We start from the raw sequence: 22,064 nt of genomic DNA on the forward strand, positions 1-22,064 counted from the left end.
ATATATACTTACCATGAACAGAGACTAATGAGCCCAAATGGGATCCTCTTCGGTCACCGTGGAGGACGAGACGGTCCCCCGGTGACATGGACGGGAATACCCTAATTGGAAGCACGGGATATGAGGGAGAGGGGTTGGGGTGGGAGACCTGCCGGGGGATGGACCGTGCATCCCCTCTCGTCCATTCATTCGGAGGAGAGGATCAGTTTCCCTACCCCTAACCCCTGACCCCCTGGCCCTAAACCCAAAATCGGAAATCATTAAAAACCAAGTGACTTATGGAAAAAGAAGACAAGTGACAAAGTAAAGCAAAATTTTATTGGAATTACAAAGCTAAATACAGCACTAAAAAAAACACTAATTATTATATAATAAAATACTAACAATGGTCAAACAATTCAACAATAAAATAAAAATCAGTATACCAGCATAAAAAAAAGGCTAAAATCAAGGAGAAAAGCTATTCTTTTCTCAAAAAATTATGAGCTGCACCGAAAAGGCATAAAATTAAGAGTCTGCTAGACAAACAGGGCTCTCAGCCTCTGAGCAAAGAGCTCCACAAGGCCGGCCCTGCAGACAGAGGGAGGCACTATTTAAGGAGCACTGCAGCACCCTCTGTCTCCTCCTCTCATTCTCTGCAGCTGAACTCAGGAACAGACCTCACACAGCAAGAAAGACTGGAAGACCACAAAAAAAACCACAACCTTTATTTTTTCATGCCTAAACCTGAAGAAGACTCAGCAGTCGAAACATCGGAACAGGCACAGAAATATACCTTTTTATTTCACTTTTTTTGAACCAAGAAAACACAAACAAGTCTCTTTTCAGTTTATTTCTTAATTTTTTTGGAATTGGAACATACTTACCACAAAAACAAAAAAACATACTCACCATGAATAGGGATCAAAGTTCAAACTGGATCCTTGTCCTTCCTCCAGGACCATCCCCTGGCCACATGGACTAGGAAACCCTAATTGGAAGCGCGGGATGGGGGAGAGAGGGGTTGGGGTGGGAGACCTGCATGAGGGATGGACCGTGCACCCCCTCTTGTCTGTTCATTGGGATGGGAGGATCAGTTCCCCTAACCTTATTGCTAGCAATGGGGTAAATGGCAAGTATGCCACAGGAGGCACCTACAGCCACCAAACTTTCCAGGCCTGATTGTGGGCACAGGATATGCCCCCCTCACCAAATTTCAAGCCCCCCTCCCACCTCCACAAAAAAAGTTGTTCAAGAGGAGCTGATCCCAAAGTGCCCATTTTTGCAAGTTCGCCCACTTCCCAGCTCGTAAACACTCGCCCCCCATGGATCCTATTGATCGGCGTTACCCCAATTAGTGGGGGTAGAGCCTACTTCCAGGTCTCTACAACCTTCCCAGCTAAAGTTATTCAGGAGGGGCTGATGAGCATGTGGTTTTCTTCCCTAGTCCTATAGCAAATTTTCAACAAAATCAGCCTAATTCGCCAAAGACAGCACCTACGGACACAAAAATTTAAAAGGCATCCTGGGCCACTACAGACCGTCCTGCACACCCACTTTCAGAACCTTACCAGCTCTGGGAGTTATTTGACTATCAGCCCTTTTTCATATGAATGGGAGTCTATGGTAGCTGTGTCAAAGGAGGGCGCTAGAGGTACGAAACTTTACAGGCATAACAGGGGCCTAATGAAAAGCACACACCAACTTTCAGACCGGTACTTCTGGGAGTTTTTTGAGGATCAGACATTTTTTTTCTGGTTATCATGCCTATACCAAGGGTAAGTGTAACCCTTACCCTTAACCACCAGGGAAAATGGGCATCAGTGTTTGTGAACCATTTATTTGCAAATTTAACTACAGTTCCCATAAGCACTGACTGCTATTCTCCCTCTCTCTGCAGAGGGAGGAGAGTGGGAGGAGGAACAGGAGGAGGAGGAGGAGGGGGAGTTTGGGAAAGAATGTGTGGAATTCATTTCCTGTTGAGCAGCTCTCACAGTGAAGGAGGAGACTAGGAGTCATGGCCAAGTCTGAAGCTCTCCTCTGTAGCATGAAGGAGAAGGAGCACTGACTTCTGTGGCTCCTGCTGGTGACTGTCCTGTTCTCCTCCCCTAGACCTCCTGACTGAGGAGGAGGAGGAGGAGGAGGAAAGGGAGTTGCAGTATGGCTGAACCCCTGCTGAAGAGGACCTTTTCCAGGCTGAGAGGCAAAGACAGAAGCCGCAGGAAGACCGACTCCAAACTGAGCGGTGAGCAGCTCAGATTAACTTAATCATCAACAGCTTCAGCCTGAAGTTTAAACTGAGTGTTTGTGAATGCCGCTTCAGTCTGAACATGTTTCTGATGGTCGGTTTGATGTCTCAAACTGGAATGTAGATTAATGTGTCAATCAATCAAACTAACTAACTATGTTGTTCCTGCTGGAACCCAAAAGGTCGCTCAGCCATAGTTGAGCTCCTGTTTCATGAATGTGTCCGCTGTGTCTCTGCAGGTCAGTCTGACTTCACTCTCCTCCACCACAGCAGAGATTGAAGGAAACAAGCAGTCAAACAGGGCAGTGGATGTCACTGTTATCATGCAGTTAGATTGCTAGTTTCCGTTCAGTCAGACTGAAGACAAACAGACAACACAGTGTGTGATGTTGGACTCTGCGTGAGTCTTCATCTGGTTGTGTGTGTTGTTGTGAGAGTATTTCACAAGGAAATCATTCCAGACGACTGACTGCTCAGTTTACTGATTTCTTGACAGACTTCAGCTCATGAAACATCTTTATTGTTTCACAGTTTGCATTGTGAATCAGACTCTTTGGTTTGTGTTTATGGAGCAGTGTGTTTATGTGTTTATGTTTGTGTGTGTGTGTGTGTGTGTGTGTGCCCCTGCAGTCATCCTATGGAGCCAAGTTAAACCAACCAATAGAAATTCTTGTCTCCTCCAGCACCATAGGCCCCGCCCACTACATCAAACTCAATTTGCAATCAAAAGTTTTTTAGTTTAAAGCAAAGAGTGTGATTGAGTGTGAAAACCTTCTGTGACACAATAAATAGGGAAACTGTGAGAATGCATATCGTTGTCTGTCTGTAGCATTAAAAAGATACACTGCTGTCATACAGCCGGTCTGTGGTCAACCAACAACCTGAACCTCCATATCGGACCTGAAGGATCTGCTCAGTTTGTTGTGAACATGCAGGTGTAGTCAGATGTGACCCGAGTCAGCGGGCTCAGCTGGGCTACATAATGGGCCTTAGAAAGCTTCACAGTCTGTCAGCCTTCAGCCACATGCTAACACGCTGCAACCTTCACCATGCTCTTTATGTTAGCATGTTAACATTAGCGCAAAAGTTTTCACTTGTTTATCTCGGCTGACTGTTAGTATTTATAAGTGTTAGTATTTATGAGTGTTAGTATTGCTGACTGTTAGTATTGCTGACTGTTGGTATTCATGACTTTTCGTATTTATGACTCTTTGTATTTATAACACTTCATATTTAGGACTGATTGTATTCATGACTGTTAGTATTTAGGACTGTTAGTATTTAGGACTGATTGTATTCATGACTGTTAGTATTTAGGACTGATTGTATTCATGACTGTTAGTATTTAGGACTGTTAGTATTTAGGACTGATTGTATTCATGACTGTTAGTATTTGGGACTGATTGTATTCATGACTGTTAGTATTTAGGACTGATTGTATTCATGACTGTTAGTATTTGGGACTGATTGTATTCATGACTGTTAGTATTTAGGACTGATTGTATTCATGACTGTTAGTATTTAGGACTGTTAGTATTCATGACTGTTAGTACAGTGAACCCTCCCTATAACGCGGTTCACCTTTCACGGTCTCGCTGCTTCACGGATTTGCATCGTGCATTGTGTTCTGCATTCTGATTGGCTAAACAGTCTCTCCGCTTCTTCTCTACCTGTTTGTCAATAACGTTGCGGTTTAATATGTACACGTACGTAAAACAGCTTGCCAAATTAAAAATAATCGATGGTGGCATGTCGGTTTATAAGAATCTTTTTGCCCAGAAGAAAAAAGAGCGACAACAACTACCGATAACTATGTTCTTCTCTCGAAAAACCACACCTGCACCGCCGGCTTTAGAAGAAAGAACCGCTGCAGAGCGGAGTCAGGATGCAGCGGCTCAGTCAGAAGAGCCGTGAAATACACGAGTCACTATTTGTCCTACTGTACTTTGTATTTTTTTTCATAATCATTTTTCATTTCCTCCCGTTCTAATCCAATGACTCGGGTCGCAGTGGGGCGGTGCCGATCTCAGCAATTTGAAGCCTTCAGTTCGTATTGATGATTAAAATTATTATTTTACAGTACAGTAGTTATTTGTAAAAAAAACATTTATGCATTTATGCAGTACTTTTATTTGTTAAACAAATGCTTGGGCCTGTAAAAAGGTTTTGTTCTTTGGTTTCAATGTATTATGGAGTATTTCATTGTATAATAATTGTAAAAAAAAAAAAGGTTACTACTTCACGGATTTCACCTATCACGGTCTCTATTTGGAACGTAACCCCCGCGATAAACGAGGGTTCACTGTATTTAGGACTGTTAGTATTCATGACTGTTAGTATTTAGGACTGTTGGTATTCATGACTGTTAGTATTTAGGACTGTTAGTATTTAGGACTGTTGGTATTCATGACTGTTAGTATTTATGACTGATTGTATTCATGACTGTTAGTATTTAGGACTGTTTGTCTGTTCTCATCATTTCCGACAGCACCGTCTCAGATATGACTTTTGACCTCAGTGAGACAGATAGTACTGAACATCTGAACCAGATCTAATGATCCCCAGCAGCTTTCAAAGTTGGATGACAGACACTGAGCAGCAGCAGCAGATCAACCACCTGGTCAACAGGTCCGCCAGGTCCTCGGGTCTGTTCTGAATCAGGACCTGTTCTGGATCAGAGTTGAGCTCAGTTCCCGTCTGCAGAGTTTCTGTGAGTGTTGTTGGTCAAAACAGAGTCGGACACTGAAGACGTCACTATTTAACAGTTTCCCCTTGCTCCCAGTTTTTGTGCTAAGCTACGCTAACAGTTTCCCCCAGCTCCCTGTCTTTGTGTTAAGCTACGCTAACAGTTTCCACTTGCGTATACTTGCATAAACCACATATTGGGAGACGTTGCGGTAAACCTGATATCACATCAGAACCAGGATCAGAATCAGAACCAGGACCTCAGACTGTAAATGGGCTTCAACTCACTTCAGAAACTTTAATCTGCTTTAATGTTCCACTTCCTGCAGACAAACTGGGTCAGCTGACCACTTCCTGTCATTAGACCTTTGTGTGTGTGTGTGTGTGTGTGTGTGTGTGTGTGTGTGTGTGTGTGTGTGTGTGTGTGTGTGTGTGTGTGTGTGTGTGTGTGTGTGTGTGTGTGTGTGTGAGTTTGTATGTGTGGGTGTGTATCTCTCCCTGGTGATGTTGTATCAGTTGCAGATTTCCGATACCATTCTGTTGACACCAATGTTCAGTAAACAAACCATTTTATTTGTGAAGCACAAATTTTTCTTAATGGTGTTCTCAAATAAACAATTAATCCGTGCCTGTGTGTTGCTGACAGCAGTACATTTAAAACCAGTTGATAAAAGTCAGTTTGAAAAGACGATCGATGATCTAAAGTGTTTAAAGAACCTTTTTTGAACATGAAGTAGTTCTTCCATTAAACTGTGTGTGAGGGGGAAGGGTGTGTGTGTGTGTGTGTGTGTGTGTGTGTGTGTGTGTGTGTGTGTGTGTGTGTGTGCGGGGGGGTGTTGCTGACTGCAGTCTTTGTGTGTCTGTGTATTTTCGCACTAATGAATAGTGAATAGACAGCAGTGTGTTTAGTCTGAAATACAGAGTCTTCATTCACATCTGCACAGTCACAGCTGTTTACACACACACACACACACACACACACACACACACACACACACACACACACACACACACACACACACACACACACTGATCAGAATGTCTCTGGATGCATAGAATTAAAAACAGATGGACTATTATTAGTGCTCACACTCACAGTCCTCTATCAGACCTTTGGAGGCTCAGTCAGATGACAGGAAGTCCAGGCAGACCTCTGCAACGTGTCACTTCCTGCCTGGGCCTGCAGAGAGTCCTGTAGAGTCCTGCAGAGAGTCCTGTAGAGAGTTCTGTAGAGTCCTGCAGAGAGTCCTGTAGAGTCCTGCAGAGAGTCCCGCAGAGAGTCCTCACCAGAGAAGAAGAGGGTCCGATGAAGACAATGTTACACTGTGCATTACTGTATTGCATCACACTCGCTGAATTTACTGATCGCATCGTGTTCCAACAAACTGTTCAAGTCTCATTGTGTATCTCATTGTGTATTTTCTTGATTCTTGTTGTTCTGGTTTTGTACTCTCAGGATTGAAATGCACTTATTGTAAGTCGCTTTGAATAAAAGCGTCAGATAAATTAAATGTAATCTCATAATAACACCTGTGTTTCCTCCAGAGGCTGGCAGGTCGGACTCTCCACCATCACCATCAGTGACGACAACAGCAGACCCTAACACACCTTCACCTCCTCGGAACCACATCACAGTTGCTAAGAAACAGCAATGGTCACGTCAGGGGTGGGCAACTCCGCCCTCCCCTCTGCCCCCAGGCTCCGCCCCCATAGCCTCCGACCCGGAGCGCCTGTTAGGGGTATTCCATGATGCATCAGTGCAGGCCTGGAGCCAGAGGCTGACACAGGACAAGGTACATATTCCTTATTTTACTATTCCTCTCAGTCCTTCCCTCCTGTTTTAGCTCCTAGTAGGTGGTTGTCTCCTCCTTGTTTCTGCAGGTGGAGGCTTGACTCTTCCTACTTGTTTCTGTAGCTGGAGGTTTGACTCCTTGTTTCTGCTGCCGGAGGTTTGACTCCTCCTTGTTGTCTCTCCTTCTGCTCCTTTTATTGGTTTGACCTCCTCGTGTTGTTGTGTCTCCACACAGCTGTATGGTGACAGGATGTGTGTCCCTCTGGCCTGCGATATGACCAGCGCCCCCTGTGTTAGCACAACAACACCGGAACCCTCCCAGCCAGCAGGGGGCTCCACTGATGCTCCCACCACCTCAACCGGCACCAAACTATCGGGCCAGCGAGCCTACCTGCAGAGCCTGGATCGCAGCAGCCGGGCCTGGGTGCTATCTTCAGGAAAATCCCAGGCTTCAGATGAGGTGTGTGGCCCTCCGGAGGACAGCAGCAGCAACATCTGGTACAACCCCATCCCTGAGGAGGAGGACGCAGGAGGTCCCCGCAGGGACGAGGAGATATGGAGGAGGAGGGACGAGCAGGAGGGAGTCACGTTGGCTGGCCCAACAGAAGGTTGTAGCTCTGACTGTCCACTGGAGGGCACCAATCCAAGTGTCAGTCACCATATTGATGACATCACAGCAGAAAATCCAGGTAAAGCCTCTCGATTTCACCTCCTGTTACGTGACACTGCACCAGATTTACTCTCCACTCATCCTGTCCATCTCTTATCTCCTCCAACTCCCCGCCCTCAGACTCTAGCCCCGCCTCCCAGAAGAAAGGGGGTGTGTCTGGCAGTGTGATTGACAGGTTGAGATCTCCCGGTACAGTGAGAAAACTCTCTCTGAAGATGAAGAAACTTCCAGAGTTGCGCCGCAAACTCAGCCTTCGTTCATCATCTCGCTCTCATCGCCACGGAAACGATAGCAGAGAGGGCGGGGAGTCTACCAGTAAGAATGCAATGTCATCATCAGTGCTGTCAAATCAGAATGTGATCAGCAGATATCATCTGGATAGCTCCGCCCCCCCGGCCCGACCTCTTCGACGATCATCCAGAGGAGGCTCAGCCAGTAAAGGAGGTAACGTGTTTATTTACAGGAAGTTAAACTGCTCACCTGAATCCCCCTTTCTAAATCTAGTGAACCTTGTCTGTTTTCCTGTCAGGGTATCTGAGTGATGGCGACTCCCCGGAGCTGCTGCCACGGCAACAGGCCTCTCAACTTGTGTCTTCCCAGGAAGCGGCGTGCGACGTGAGCTCGTTCCAGCTCTACGCGGGCTCCGACCCCCCTCGGTGCAGCCAGCGGGTGACGGGCTTACTGACCGTCCACCTGCTCGGCCTTGAGGAGATGAAGACCAGCAGGTGCCGACTCACCATCACTTCAAGGACCATAGCAGCATCCAATGGACATTTGAGGAGCTGCAAGCCAACTGTCTGATGCTGTGATTGGCTGTCTGACAAGATGTGTGGAGTTGCTCCATGTAAAGAGTAGAAACTGACCTCTTATTTATTATCGACTGACATCATCTTCTCTGAGAGCATCACTGTCAGACCCAACCAATTTAGAGAGCATCGCTGTCAGACACCAATCAAGTCCCAATTTAAACGATCTTTGTGTTTCTTTCTCAGATCCGTTTTTAGGGAAATTGTACAACCTTCAGTTTTACGATCAGGAGCGCCCCCTGTTGGTGGTTATTGATGAAGTCACCCCCTCTCTCCCTGTCTGTCTCTTGACAGGTCAGAGGATAGTAAACACGTCTTCTTGGCCATCCAGATCGACGGGGTGACGAGAGCGAGGACCGCCCTCCTGACCCTGCAAGGCTCCGCCCTCTCTCTAAACCACACCTTCCACCTGGAGCTGGAGAGAGCGCGGCAGCTCCGTGTGGTGGTGTTAACACCAGGTACGACAGTGTTGATCAGCTCTGGGACAGCCAGTTCAGAAGTCCGCTGAGTATCTGTCTGATTGTAAGATTTCTTCAGTTTCAGTGATCAGTGATGTTTGTCTGAACTCCCATGATGCACTGCAGACAGGAGCTGCTCACACACAGTTCTGCTGCTTTAAAGGGTTGGGTCCACTCAGTGTGGTGCAGCCAGGCAGCCCTGGAGGTTGAGAAGTAGGTCTTGGGACCAAAGGGTGGCCAGATCAATTCCTTGGGCAGGCAAGGGAAAACATCTATAACTGAAGTGCCTTTAAGTAAGGCACTGCTCACCTCTGATGGAGGGCATAACCCTCTGAACCCTGATCAGATGGTAATCTCTGACTGATGAATGGTGAATGTTGGAGTTTTTTAAAGAAAATATTTCTAGTATGAGGTCAAACTCCTGGGTGTGTAAAAACTATGACTAAAAATGAATCTTCCTCTTTTAACCAAACCCAGTCAGGTTCCGAGTGCTGAGTGTAAATGCACCTCTGATGCTGCTCATTGTTCTAGTGGAACTCTGAGAGCTGCCGGTTCTCCTCATAGAACCCAATTACACCAGCATCTCCTCTGACATTTTTATGCCTGCAGCATATTTCCAGCACCGCCAATAGGTCCGACTCTGGACTGTTTCCCAGCTGCTAGTTTTGGGTTCTATTGGTTCAGGTTGGTAAAAACCACTCTGACTCTCCTGAAGTCAAAGCAGCTGCTCATCGATTGTTCTGTCCCCAGCTGGAGTGGGTGGAGTTAAAACAGCGACTGAGCAGAGTCACTCTTCAGGTGGTCCAACCAGAAACCGGGTCTGCTGTCTGGGAGGAGTCTCCATCCCGCCGCTCTTTAAAGGTTCATTACACAAATCATCTTACTCATTCGATTTTGTTTTATGATTCTTAGATATAAACTCTACTGAATATGAAAAATAATAGGATTAAATATGAAGAATATGAATAACAATATGAAATATATGAAGAATATGAATAATAATCAAATTAAATATGAAGAATATGAATTTAATGATAATAATTAAGGGTTATATTTTGTGACTCAGGGAGTCGCAGTCAGCAGCTGTGTGTGAAGCTGGAGCCTCGAGGACTTCTGTACGTCAAACTGTCTCTGCAGGAGAAGTGGGACACACAGGTACATGTGATCTTAGTGGTTCTACAGTGTTCTGGACATTTAGACCCAACACATGTTTCTACTGATGTTCCACTGAGTGTCATACGTGTTCCCATCTGCAGCCCAGCGCTGATGCATCCACACCTGCTACTGTGTTTGGGGTCGAACTGCACCACCTGGTGGAGAAAGAAGGATCTTCATGTCCAGTCCCCCTGCTGATCCAGAAGACTGTGATGGAGATTGAACGACGAGGACTGAAGGTCCAACACACTACAGTCACACTAGCAGCTGAGAGGCTTACTATTAGCACAGTGTGCTAAATGCTAACATGCTAAGGTGTGTGTGTGTGTGTGTGTGTGTGTGTGTGTGTGTGTGTGTGTGTGTGTGTGTGTGTGTGTGTGTGTGTGTGTGTGTGTGTGTGTGTGTGTGTGTGTGTCTCAGGTGGTGGGTCTGTACAGACTGTGTGGTTCTGCTGCAGTGAAGAAGGAACTCAGAGACTGGTTTGAGAGGAACAGTTCAGCTGTCTGTCTGTCTGAGGACCTCTACCCCGACATCAACGTCATCACAGGTCAGTGAATGCAGCATCACAGGACCTGTCCCAGACCGGACCGGAAGGACCTGGACCGGACCAGACTGTAAAACCTAGACCGGACCTTAAGGTCCTGGACCGGAACGCAAAACCTAGACCGGACCGTAAAACCTGGGTCTGACCATAAGAAGCTGGACCTAAAGAACCAGACTCCATCTTGTCTCAGGTATCCTGAAGGACTACCTGCGGGAGCTGCCGTCCCCCCTCATCACCAGGACTCTGTACCAGGTGGTCCGGGAGGCCATGACACTTCGACCCCCACCTGCCCCACCCGCAGCGCCGGACTCCCAGCTGGCCCAGATCACCACGGAGCTGGTGTCCTGCCTGCCTCTTCCAGAGAGGGTCAGTCTACCGATGGTACTGCAGCCGGTCCATTCGGACGTGTTTCTTTGTTCAACCCAGAACGAGATTTATCGTCTCAACCATCAGACCTCTTTATTCTGGAGTCGACACCAACAGAACCAGAACCAGAACTAGAACCAGGTGTTTTATGTGCACACTTTAGATCCGTTGCTAACATGAGATCTGCTCCAAAAGCAGCTAGTAAACCTTCCAGATGTTTTAATTTGAGTCCAGATGTTTTACTGTATGAACCCTTCAGAACACAAATGGGCAGAACTTCTCAATCGGGCCGAGACGTCCTCAGAGGAAAACAAAACAACCCATAAAATGAACAGCACGGTTTTGTTCCAATCTGCTGCTATTGACTGTGGTTCCAGCAGGAGGTGCAGTGGTGCAGTTCACAGCAGACAGTCGACATATGTGGGCCTCTGCTCCATCAGCTGCCAGAGTGCAGGGGGATTCTGGGTAATGTAGGCGGTAGGTTTGAAACAGGAAGAAGTTGTGGTCCATGTTGCATCTGACTGTCAGTGATTGATTGATTGATTGGTGGTGGTTTATTGGTTGTGATTGATTGATTGATTGATGATGATTGATGAGAGTTACCTCACTGTCTCCCCCTACAGGCCACCTTGGCTCTGCTGCTCGACCACCTCAGCCTGGTGGCGTCCTTCAGCTCCTCCAACAGGATGACGCACCAGAACCTCGCCGTCTGCTTCGGCCCGGTGCTCCTCACCCCGACCCAGGAGGGCTGGAGGGGAGGAGGAGGAGGGAGAGCAGGAAGGGGAGCTGGGAAGGGGTTTGGTCACGGTGACGAGATGGCAAGCGCGGTGGACTTCAAAAGGCACATTGAGGCGCTGCACTACCTGCTGCAGCTGTGGCCAGGTGAGACAGCTGAAGCTCTGCCCACTAATCCCCTGTTGTTGTCATGGAAACCACCCTGCCTCTGATTCTCCTTTCACATCTTCTTCCTCAGTACCGACCCATCGAGTCCCAGCAGACAGCGACACCTCTCCCCCTCCCTCCCCCGCCCTTACCCATAATCCCCTGGGCCAGCAGCAGCAACCGCGGCGTCCTGCCGTGCGATTGGCTCTGCCTCAGAACCCCGGGGAAGAAGTGGTGGTGTCGCGTCGAGGCCGCGGTGGTCTGGCCCGGCTGGAGAGTCCACCGCCGATGAATCGCTACGCCGGAGACTGGAGCGTCTGCGGACGAGAACTTCTGTCCGGACAGGACGCCGACTACGACGAGGTGGCAGGAAGTGGCAGTGACGCAGGTAACGTACACGGAGCGCTATGTCCTCCTTCAACACAGAACATGGGAGAACGTACTCACCGGCCAGCAGGGGGAGCCAGATCTCTCTGCAGGAGCTGAGCTCACAATCATCACAAGGTTTAACAGAAGATTATCAAAATAAAATGTCAAAACAAACAAATCATTTTATTTTTATTAAAATAAAAATGACAGAAACATTTATAATCTCCTCAATGGAAATAAGCTGCAATCTTCTCGGCCTCACTGTTTGTTGTTGTTGTTTCAGGCAGCGGTGATGAAGAGGAGGAGGAAGAGGAAGAGAAGAAGGAGGCATGGTCGTCAGGAGGAGGAGGAGGTCTGTACGTGGACGAGTTTGTGGATTTTGATGCTCCGTTTCACTGTCGTCTCAGCCTGAAGGACTTCGACACTCTGATCCACGACCTGGACCGAGAGCTGGCCAAGCAGATCAACATCTGTCTGTAGAGGAGGAGGTGGAGGAGGAGGAGGATGAGGAGAAGGAGCATAATCTGCCCTCGGTTAAAGATCCAAACAGAACATCTGAGTTAAGCTTCATTGTTTATTGATTTCTTCAAAAGCTTCAACAATTTAATAACTCAGACCTCAGATCAGCTGGTACTTTGACCTTTGACCTCTGACCTTCCTAAGCAAGCAGCTGTTGAAGACAACAAAAGCTCAGAAACTCAGCTTGTTGCCTTCAAAAGTAAATGAATTTATCAGTTGTTCTGAATTCATCAAAGAAAATTAATTTTTCAAAAAATATGAAGAAACATTCTGACATTTGTTTCATTTTAAATTTTTAGTTTGTTTTATTTAAGTTGTTAAGTTTAAAGTTATTCCTCTCATCATCTTAACCTGTTTATGCTATAAAAACATTCAAACTTAATCATCAGCATTTGAACTAATCATCATAAAACTTTTGTTTCTATCTTAATATTTAATTCAAAATTTCTCACAATAACAAGATGGAAAATTCTGTAATTGCAAGAAGAAAACTGTAAATTGCAATAATCTTTATTAATATATATTATTACTGTTTTAATAAGATCATTTCAGATTAAAAAGAAAATCATCTCAAATTTAGTTCTAACAAAGTGAAAGCAGAAGATTATGAGAATATTGGAGGTGTAAGAAGCTCTTCTCATCATAACAAAAGTTATTTAAAAAAAAAAAAGAAAAATACAACAAAGAAAAGGGATTTGGTGTTGATTCTCTTTATTATCTTAATTAAAGGAATGATTTTATTATCACCTGATCAAAACTAATCATTCTGACAGTATGAATCTTTACACGAGGAAAACAATATTTCAATTATTTCAATGTAAATTAGAAAACAGATGCAAAGAATATGACGAAGAGTCAAATCTTATGACAAACAACAAATGTCAGAAATCTTTTTTCATGTATTTAAATTCTGGCCAAAGAAGAAATCAACCACAACATGAACTTTATTTTCTTTGGTGAAATCTGATCATCTGTCTGAAGACGTTGAACGACTGCCGGCCGTCCTGAAGGAAGTGCTGTGCCAAACATGAATTTATTTATTTGATCCAAAGCTAGATGTAGTATTAGTGCTGCCCTGAAGGAGGCGCTGCTGGGAAGGAACTATAGGGACCAGAACCTCCTGAGCTACAGGGACCAGAACCTGCTGTCTGGTCCTTCACATGATCAGCATGACTGCGGAGGTTTCCTGCAGGTCCGGACACAGCGGCGGCCCTGAATTCTCACGTGACGTTAACTGTGTTCTGGTTCAAGTGGATCCTGGTGGTTCAGGTGGATCCTGGTGGATCCTGGTGAACTGTGTTGAGGCTGTTTGCACTGTTGAAGCCATAATATCACGTGTTGAAACTTTTAGTTGAAGTGAACAAACTGCAGAAGTTGTCGCTCTGCTGCTTCCTCCAGACTTCCTGTCAGAGTGCCCCCTGCTGGTTTGGTGCTGATGTGGCAGCAGAGCGATGTGACCTGCGAATATATTTCATTGTTTTCTCGGTACAGAGTTTCTAACAGTGAGAGTTCCTGTTCTGATTGTTCCTCTTGTTTTTGACAGTATTCCTTTTTTGCACAACTTCGGTAAGCACTTATGTTTTTTTTTATTGATGATGACGATGTTTCTATGTAGACGATGTAACCAAAGTGTTGAAGCACAGTTCCTGTTGGAACAAACCACAGCAGCCTGTCAGTTTGTCTTATTACCCTGAACAACTATTAAACACTTTATTATTATCAACTGAACGACTGGGCTCTGTTTATTATATCAGGCAGTACCTGCTGTCTGACAGGCTCCGCCCACCCTCTACGTTACCGCTGGACGTTCTTCTTTTGTTGCCGTTGGGGTTTTTTTGGCTTCTCTTTGATTGGATGAAAGACTGACCTCCTGACGATTCAGGACTCTGATTGGCTGATTGTCTCGCTCACCCTTTCCTTTCCCCCTCTCTCAGCGGCGTCCTCTTTAAAATGGCTGAAAAATAAACGTAAAAGAAGTGAAACGAAGAAGAGGAGGGTCTTCCTCCTGCTGCCGGCTCCGGTTCTCCTGACGTGGATTCTACTGGATTCTACTGAGTGAAACTTTTCAATGAACTGCACCAGGTGAGAGAGAGACGGATATGAAACTGCGCCACAGCAGATTCGTTCTCCGTCAGCCGGCTTCTGTGTTTCTACCGGTGTCTACCGGGGTCTACTGGGTTCTACCGGGGTCTACCGGGGTCTACTGGGTTCTACCGGGGTCTACCGGGGTCTACTGGGTTCTACCGGGGTCTACTGGGTTCTACCGGGGTCTACTGGGTTCTACCGGGGGGTTCTACCGGGGTACCGGTGTCTACTGGGTTCTACCGGGGTCTACCGGGTTCTACTTTATGAGCTGTGTCAACCAGTCCGACCAGTTCACTGACGTACACTAACTTCAGGGGGATTTTAGACTTCAATGTAAATCCTCATTTTAACGAGGTCGTCACTAAACGACGATAAACGACCTCTGACGTCACTGATGCTTTTATTACAGGTTTGAGTGAAAGATGAATAAAACTAATCTGATTTGCTTCAACACGTCTGAACCACAGACACCAGGATGGAAGCAAGCGTCTTGACAATCATTGTTGGTAACCATGACGACAGGATGTCGCCAAGGAGAAGCTAATGTTTGCTCCTGCATGGTTTCCTGTCTTCACACATTTAATATCTGAAAACGTTCAATTGTTTTAATATAAAACATTCAAATTATCCTGAAACTCACATCAACAATTCAGTTTAAATGAATTCCAGGACAACTACATTCATGTCACTCATCCGTCACTCACTCTTTATGAATGTATAATATATGATATTTGACAGAAGACTTAACCATTAAAATGATGAACGTGGTGGTTCCAGAGCAGTCACAGCGTCAGTCCAGAATAGATATGAGTCTGCTGTGTCTTCAGGGTCCTCCGCGTCTTGCAGCCCGTCTCCGGGGGTCCGTCCCCCATCAGGCCGGTGGACGTGGCCGTGACCATCTGCCTGGCCTCTCCTCCGCCGCGCTCCGTCCTCTACCAGTACCACTACTCCTCATCAGCTGCTCTGCTGCCTCACTGCCGAACGCTACGACCCTGTCTGACCTTCACAGATGGCAGCAACGTCGCCACGGCAGCCACAACCTCAACGTCCAGTCCCGCAGAGAGCAGCGAGGTGAGGAAGAAGAAGAGGAGCGTGGTGTTCGCAGACTCTCGAGGTTTGGCACTCGCCGCCATCCACATCTTCAACGAGGCCGAAGACGAAGCGCTGACGGAGCTGCAGTTCCACCTGACCGAGATAGAGGGCGCTGCAGCCGGACCGCATCCAGACCACATTAGAGGTGCAGTTACTCCTTTGTTTATTCTGTCAATGTTCTGTAGTCAGGACCGGTTCCAGACGGACCAGTTCCAGACGGACCTCCGCAGGTCCGACCGGTCCCAGACTGAACCTTGGAGCAGAATTTACTTTCTTACTTTTAGTTCCTGGGTTGCTGTTGAAGGACTGTAAGAGCTCCCTTCATGTCCCTAAAAGCTCTCTGTGAACCCAAACAGGTTCTGATCAGTTGCTACCTTCAGTTTGTGATTCTGATGACATCCATCGATCCACATTTACATTCTGCTGAATAAATCCTCGTAGATTTAATTAGAACTGGTCCTGGTCTGGTCTGTTATATTCATGAATCTTAATGTTTTCCCTGCAGACTCAGCTGATTGTGGTTCCTGCCTGGTTCTGGACTTCACCCAGCCGGCTGCAGATTATCTGGACCTGAGGAACCGGCTCAAAGCACAGCAGGTTTGTCTCGAGACCTGTTCTATCCACGAGCGCCTGCTCTCCGGTACCGTCCAGGTCCGAAACATCTGCTTTGAGAAGTCTGTCTCGGTCCGGATCACCTTCGACTCGTGGCGGTCCTTCCAGGACATTCAGTGCCGATACCAGAACAATGTCTACGGCTGCCCCGATACCGATACCTTCTCCTTCTCCGCCTCGGTGCCCGAGGTCCTTGAGCCCTCCCACAGAGTGGAGTTCTGCATTCAGTACCAGACCCGGGCCCAGACTTTCTGGGACAACAACCACGGGAACAACTACCGGCTGGCAGCGGCAGGTCCAAACAGCTGTCTGAGCCGGAGATCCGAGAGAACCACCGGGCTGAAGGTCCAGAGAGACCATGGTGGAGACAAGAGGGACCAGACAGAGTTTGACCCCTTTGGAAGTCCCAGAACCTCAGACGGGTTCTTCACCGAGTGGCAGAGGTGTAGTCACATAGCAAACAGCACACCATACTGGTGAGACCACCACAGGACTGTTTAATGTTGCACTGAGCTGTGATTTGATTCTGGAGATGAAAGTGAATCACATGACCTCCTCATGAACAGAACCGTCATCCTCCAGATCCAGACCCGTTTCACCTCTTTCTCTCCAGTCACTCTAACTGCCCTAAAAATAGAGTGTTGACCTGTGGATGGAGTCTGACTCAGGTCCAGTCTCAGGTCCAGTCTCGGTGTGGCGCCACTCAGCTGGATATCTGGGAGGGAACCATGAACAGGAACCATGAACAGGAACCGCAGCACATAAAAGGATCCAATCAGACAGTGAAACATGTTGAATACAATCTGGAATCATAATCCAAAGATTCAGACGTGTTCTGGATCGACCAGACGACCCGTTTACTGGCCTTTATCTTTTTCTATTTTTATGCTTGCTAGCTTAAAGAACCGTTAGCAGCACCATTAGCAGCTCCGTTAGCAGCAATGCTATTTGTACTTCCCTTCAGTCTCCTTTGTTTTCCTAAAGGATGCTATCAGTGCTAAAGAATTAGTTACTGTTTCAAGATGATGAAATACATTACAGCCTTCTGTAATCCTGTTGTCATGGTAACTGCTGTGGGCAAAGATAGGTGCAATTAAACCTGCACTTCCTGTAAACTCCTGTAACTTTACCAGTTTAAAGCCTTTTAGCTAAAAACACTCCAGTGCTCTTCTCGTGTGTGTGTGTGTGTGTGTGTGTGTGTGTGTGAGAGAGAGAGAGTTAAATGTTCAGTGAGTTGATATGCCAGACGTTGACATGTTCATAAGCTGCTGAATGCACCATGCTGCATTCAGGTCCCGTCAGTCATTGTCATGAAGTTGTTTCTGCAGTATTTTATAAAAGTTGTTTCTGCAGTATTTTATTATTATTATTTTATTCCTTCCAGGTCCACTGTCGTGTCTTCATCTCGCAGGACGTTCTGCTGCGGTGCTCTTTAGCAAACTCTAGGCTCTGATGTTCTCCGGAGAACAGAGCTCAGTCTGAGTGTCTGTCTGGCCGTTTCAGGGCTAATGTCTCTGAACGCAGCATGTCGCTCAGCATTAGCTCATGCTAACTTAGCACGTGATGAAGGGTCATTAATTTGGATAGCTAGCAAAGCTAATTAGCTGCTAGCATTGGGGACTGCAATGCAACGATGATGTACCGATTACTGCTGAAGCAGGAGGTGATGTAAGCTGGGAATGGTTGAGTCTTCCTGTTCTGTGTGTCCTTTCAGAATAAAAGTCCAATTGGTTCCTCATGTATATGGTCTAGTTGTTTATGTTGAAGTGAAGTGAAAAAATTAACATTTAAAAGTAGCTTGATGTAGTTTATTGAGGACGGTCAGAAATGATGTGAGTAAATGACCACAGAAGAAGAAAGAGGCCTCCAGTGACGGACTGATCACGATTAACATTGTTGTTTTTGTCAGATTATCATGCATCTGACTGCGCCGACACCGAACATGTAGACAGGACGATCCGCAGGACCGAGTCGACACACGGTCAACGCTCACTGTGTTTCAGGAAAGTTTGAAAATTTAATCTGTGAAATAAAAACCACATGAACCCTGAAAACAGCAGACAAGTTAAAGAGACCAATCACAGCGCTCGTCTGTTTCTTACATTTTATTTTTACTAGAAAGTTTTGTTTCTGCATTTAATTATAAACCCAGAAATGGTTAACAGTGCTGCTGACGGGACATGTGACTGTTGTGTATCTGTTGTGTATCTGTTGAGTGTTGTGTATCTGTTGTGCAACATGCAGCTGCAGGTCTCATTCTTCAGATTAACTGAACAGCTGTTGGTTTGCGTCCCCCTCTGATGATGTCATTGTGTAACTGTTCTCCCCATGGAGATTACAACTTCCTGTATTTGTATATATATATATATATATATATATGTGTAAGGAGAATGATGGAGGTGAAGCGTCTCGTCGCCTCTTGATCAGAAAACAGCGAGCGTTCATCTCAGCATTTCTTCTTCTGCTGCTGTGAGAGCTGACATGGAGCTGCACAGGTGAGCTGCTTTTTGAAACATGTCTCGTGTGTGAACACACAAGATCCTTAGATTTCATCATCGGAACAATAATCAACCATGAGCTCATCAAAATCCACCAACTCAAGGGAGAAATATCTTGAAAACGTCAATAAACTTCTAAAAACATTTAAATGACTGAAGGAATTTAAAACTGTTGGAGCTTCATATGTGTTTATATGTACATATGTTCATACATGTTTATATGTATGTATGTTCATACATATTTATATGTATATATGTTCATACAAGTTTATTTGTTCATAAATGTATATATAACCCTTGCCAAAGAGTCTCTGAACACAAGCTGGAGTCTAACTTAGAAAATAAACGTCCAAAATCAAACTCTTTCTTTAACTCCAAGATACTTCACTCCAGAAATTTGCTGTGTAGGAAGTTTGATGTGCTCTGTGATCTTTTCACTGTAAAGTTCCTCATGTTGATCTGCTGCTCACTTCCTCCTCTTTCAGTTCGTCATTGTTTCGGATTGTTTTGTGGTTTTATAATTGTTTTTTTTAATTTCTGTATTTAAAAGCTCATCAATGTAGTTTTCCATAGTTTTCTATAAAACACTCAGTGATGTGATGTTGGAGTCCTTGACAGATCTCAGTGGACCATCAGATTGGTCTCTCTGTCTGTCTCTCTATCCGTCTGTCTGTCTCTATCTGTCTGTCTATATATTTGTTTAATGATAGCCTCAAATCAAATGGAGATGGAAGAATGTTTGATTTTATTTGATGAATGAACACTGAGACATTGGATCAGGAACATGTGAACTGAACCCGACAATAAAAAATGAATATCTTTCATTGAAGAAACAGGAAATGATCATTTAGTTTGTGACGATAGGAGAAACTAATCAATTCTGTTGTTTTTCTTTCTGTTAGGTCTGAGCTCATCAGATGGGAGGATGAAGAGACGGAAGAGGATGAAGAGGGGGAGATGATGGTGGTAAGAATATGTGGAGGACGGAGACGGAGGCTACGAGTCATCTGTTTCTCAGGAGAAGCAGGATGCTCAGGACAGAAACACTGACTCTGAACATCCAATCAGCCTCAAGGTCAGAGGTCAAAAACACCTGTTATAGTAAGAGTGTCACCTGATCCACACCTGGAGACCACCACAGAGACTGGTCCTGTCTCACATGACAGTCAGTACTCGATCAGTTGCAGGTGATCGTTGATCAGGTGATCAGGTAGTACTTCTACTGATAAAGTACTCCTACTGACAGAGTAGTAGTACTACCTGCTATACTGCACCACGTAGTACAGCAGGTAGTACTATTACTGACCGAGCGGGGGCGGGGGGTCAGCTGAGGTCCTGGTCCTTCACAGCGTCTGTTTGTCCTGGTCCAGGTGGACCGCTCTGGTTGTCTCCTGCTGGAGACTCCGGCCGACCTGCAGAACCTCCTGCTGCTGAGGAAGACAAGAGATCAGAAAGCTGAGGTCAGGAAGCCAAACGCTGCGCCCCCTGCTGGCCAGAGAGTGGTGAGGCTCGCACACACCTGCTCAGGTGACCTATGCTCCATCTGGTAACAGGTCTCCTCACAGCTGTCCAAACAGGACTTCCGCACTGTCTCTGATGTTTCTGATGTCTCTGTGTCCAAAAAACATTAAACATGAAACACAGTGAAGAGAAAACAGGGGGAGACAGTCTGTCATCTTCATCATGTCATCATCATCATCATCATCATCATGAAAATAATGATGATGATGGTAATAGTGATCGTGATGATGATGATGATGAAGATTTGTTTGTCTCTTAGCCATATTATGTGGACGAGGACGACTTCTTTCAGGCCTGTGATCAGAATCAGCTGCTGCTGATTGACAGATACCTGTCAACAGGTGTAGACGTCAGCGCCTGTGACACGGTGAGTCCAAAAGTACCAAATCATTAAAACAAGCGTACACACAGAAAAAGAAGGAGTCCTCCGTGATCCTTGTGGTCTGAGAAGACGCGTGTGTTTGTGCAGTTTCAGCGTACAGGTCTCCACAGAGCCAGCTCTCAGGGTCACGCAGAGGTCATCACTAAACTGTTAGAGGCTGGAACTGATACCCACCTGAGACAAGGTACAAGTTCTTATGTCTGATGTAGAACCAGGTCTACGTCTGTCTCAGAGTTAGAACCAGGTCTAATCCAGCATCAGTGTCAGTTTTAATGCTCTCGTCTGTCCAGCTGTCGTCCACTTATGTCCACTCCGCCCTGTCGAAGAGGAAATCTGTCTGTTGTCAAACTGCTGTTGAACCATGGAGCGGATATCACTGCAACAGACAAGGTAATACTACACATAGTACTAATGATACTGCAACAGACAAGGTAATACTACACACAGTACTACTGATACTGCAACAGATAAGGTAATACTACACACAGTACTACTGAAACTGCTAAAGGTAAATATCAGTGAGACTCGTACCTCGTGCTGTCAGTAAACACATACGTGACGTGTCCGTGTCCTGTAACTGTATGTTCATGTTGTCTCACGTCTCAGCTGGACAGCATCCCTCTTCATGTGGCTGTGAGGACCGGACACTTGGACTGTGTTGAACACCTGATTCATTGCGGGGCAGAGCTGAACACACAGGACACGGTGAGTCTCAACATGCGTGTGGACACATCAGGATGTCTTTAGACATGTTAGCACTTAATTAAAACATGTTTATGTGTTTAACATGACTATAAATGTCCTATGAAAGCAGGTTATTGATCATGTTACTCCACCATCCTGTAGTTTAGTCTTTAGTTTAGTCTGTAGTTTAGTTTATGGTTTAGTCTGCAGTTTAGTCTTTAGTTTAGTCTTTAGTTTAGTCTTTAGTTTAGACTGCAGTTTAATCTGTAGTTTAGTTTGTAATTTAGTTTATAGTTTAGTCTGTATTATAGTCTGCAGTTTAGTCTCTAATTTAGTCTTTAGCTTAGTCTGGAGTTTAGTCCGTAGTTTAATCTGTAGTTTAGTCTGTAGTTTAGTCTGTAGTTTAGTTTATAGTTTAGTCTCTAATTTAGTCTATAGTTTAGTCTTTATTCTGTAGTTTAGTTTATAGTTTAGTCTGCAGTTTAGTATGTAGTTTAATCTGTAGTTTAGTCTGTAGTTTAGTTTATAGTTTAGTCTGCAGTTTAGTCTCTAATTTAATCTACAGTTTAGTCTTTATTCTGTAGTTTAGTTTATAGTTTAGTCTGCAGTTTAGTATGTAGTTTAATCTTTAGTTTAGTCTGTAGTTTAGTTTATAGTTTAGTCTGTAGTTTAGTCTGTAGTTTAATCTTTAGTTTAGTCTGTAGTTTAGTCTGTAGT

The 22,064-nt window shown here is 45.5% G+C and overlaps 3 protein-coding genes across 4 annotated transcripts; all 3 read left to right on the forward strand.

The window, feature by feature from the left end:
* The first annotated feature begins 1,972 nt into the window (after positions 1-1,972).
* On the forward strand, positions 1,973-14,196 carry LOC138614159 (rho GTPase-activating protein SYDE1). 2 transcript variants are annotated; one of them, XM_069687411.1, is made up of 14 exons: positions 1,973-2,224; positions 6,458-6,705; positions 6,940-7,393; positions 7,495-7,818; positions 7,904-8,099; positions 8,475-8,638; positions 9,389-9,499; positions 9,705-9,793; positions 9,895-10,032; positions 10,214-10,340; positions 10,528-10,718; positions 11,327-11,585; positions 11,677-11,973; positions 12,238-14,196. In XM_069687411.1, exons 1-14 carry the CDS (start codon positions 2,140-2,142, stop codon positions 12,432-12,434), a joined length of 2,880 nt encoding a protein of 959 aa, XP_069543512.1. In that variant the 5' UTR covers positions 1,973-2,139; the 3' UTR covers positions 12,435-14,196. The 2 variants fall into 2 exon arrangements, with proteins under 2 accessions (XP_069543512.1, XP_069543513.1); XM_069687412.1 differs by having other exon boundaries at positions 10,528-10,703.
* Positions 14,197-14,367: 171 nt separating this feature from the next.
* On the forward strand, positions 14,368-18,150 carry LOC138614160 (protein phosphatase 1 regulatory subunit 3C-B-like). Its single transcript, XM_069687413.1, has 3 exons — positions 14,368-14,555; positions 15,386-15,795; positions 16,156-18,150. The coding sequence occupies exons 1-3, from the start codon at positions 14,542-14,544 to the stop codon at positions 16,740-16,742; spliced, it is 1,011 nt and encodes a 336-aa protein (XP_069543514.1). The 5' UTR covers positions 14,368-14,541; the 3' UTR covers positions 16,743-18,150.
* Positions 18,151-18,743: 593 nt separating this feature from the next.
* Positions 18,744-21,410, forward strand: LOC138614164 (ankyrin repeat domain-containing protein 1-like). Its single transcript, XM_069687423.1, is given in 8 exon segments — positions 18,744-18,757; positions 19,663-19,726; positions 20,131-20,262; positions 20,541-20,648; positions 20,751-20,847; positions 20,931-20,980; positions 20,982-21,053; positions 21,270-21,410. Coding segments are annotated over 8 exon segments (678 nt in total).
* The last annotated feature ends 654 nt before the right edge of the window (positions 21,411-22,064 follow it).

This window comes from Brachyistius frenatus, unplaced genomic scaffold (assembly GCF_029030835.1).
Source record: "Brachyistius frenatus isolate BFR_SWC_R1_liver_20210118 unplaced genomic scaffold, ASM2903083v1 Contig_461, whole genome shotgun sequence".
In the NCBI taxonomy this organism is placed as follows: domain Eukaryota; kingdom Metazoa; phylum Chordata; class Actinopteri; family Embiotocidae; genus Brachyistius; species Brachyistius frenatus.

Coding starts and splice junctions, on each gene's coding strand:
- LOC138614159 (XM_069687411.1), top strand. CDS start 2,140: ATGGCTGAACCCCTGCTGAAGAGGACCTTTTCCAGGCTGAGAGGCAAA. Junction 8,100..8,474: donor GAGGAGATGAAGACCAGCAG/GTGCCGACTCAC, acceptor GTCTCTTGACAG/GTCAGAGGATAGTAAACACG. Junction 11,586..11,676: donor CCTGCTGCAGCTGTGGCCAG/GTGAGACAGCTG, acceptor CTTCTTCCTCAG/TACCGACCCATCGAGTCCCA.
- LOC138614160 (XM_069687413.1), top strand. Junction 15,796..16,155: donor GCATCCAGACCACATTAGAG/GTGCAGTTACTC, acceptor TTTTCCCTGCAG/ACTCAGCTGATTGTGGTTCC.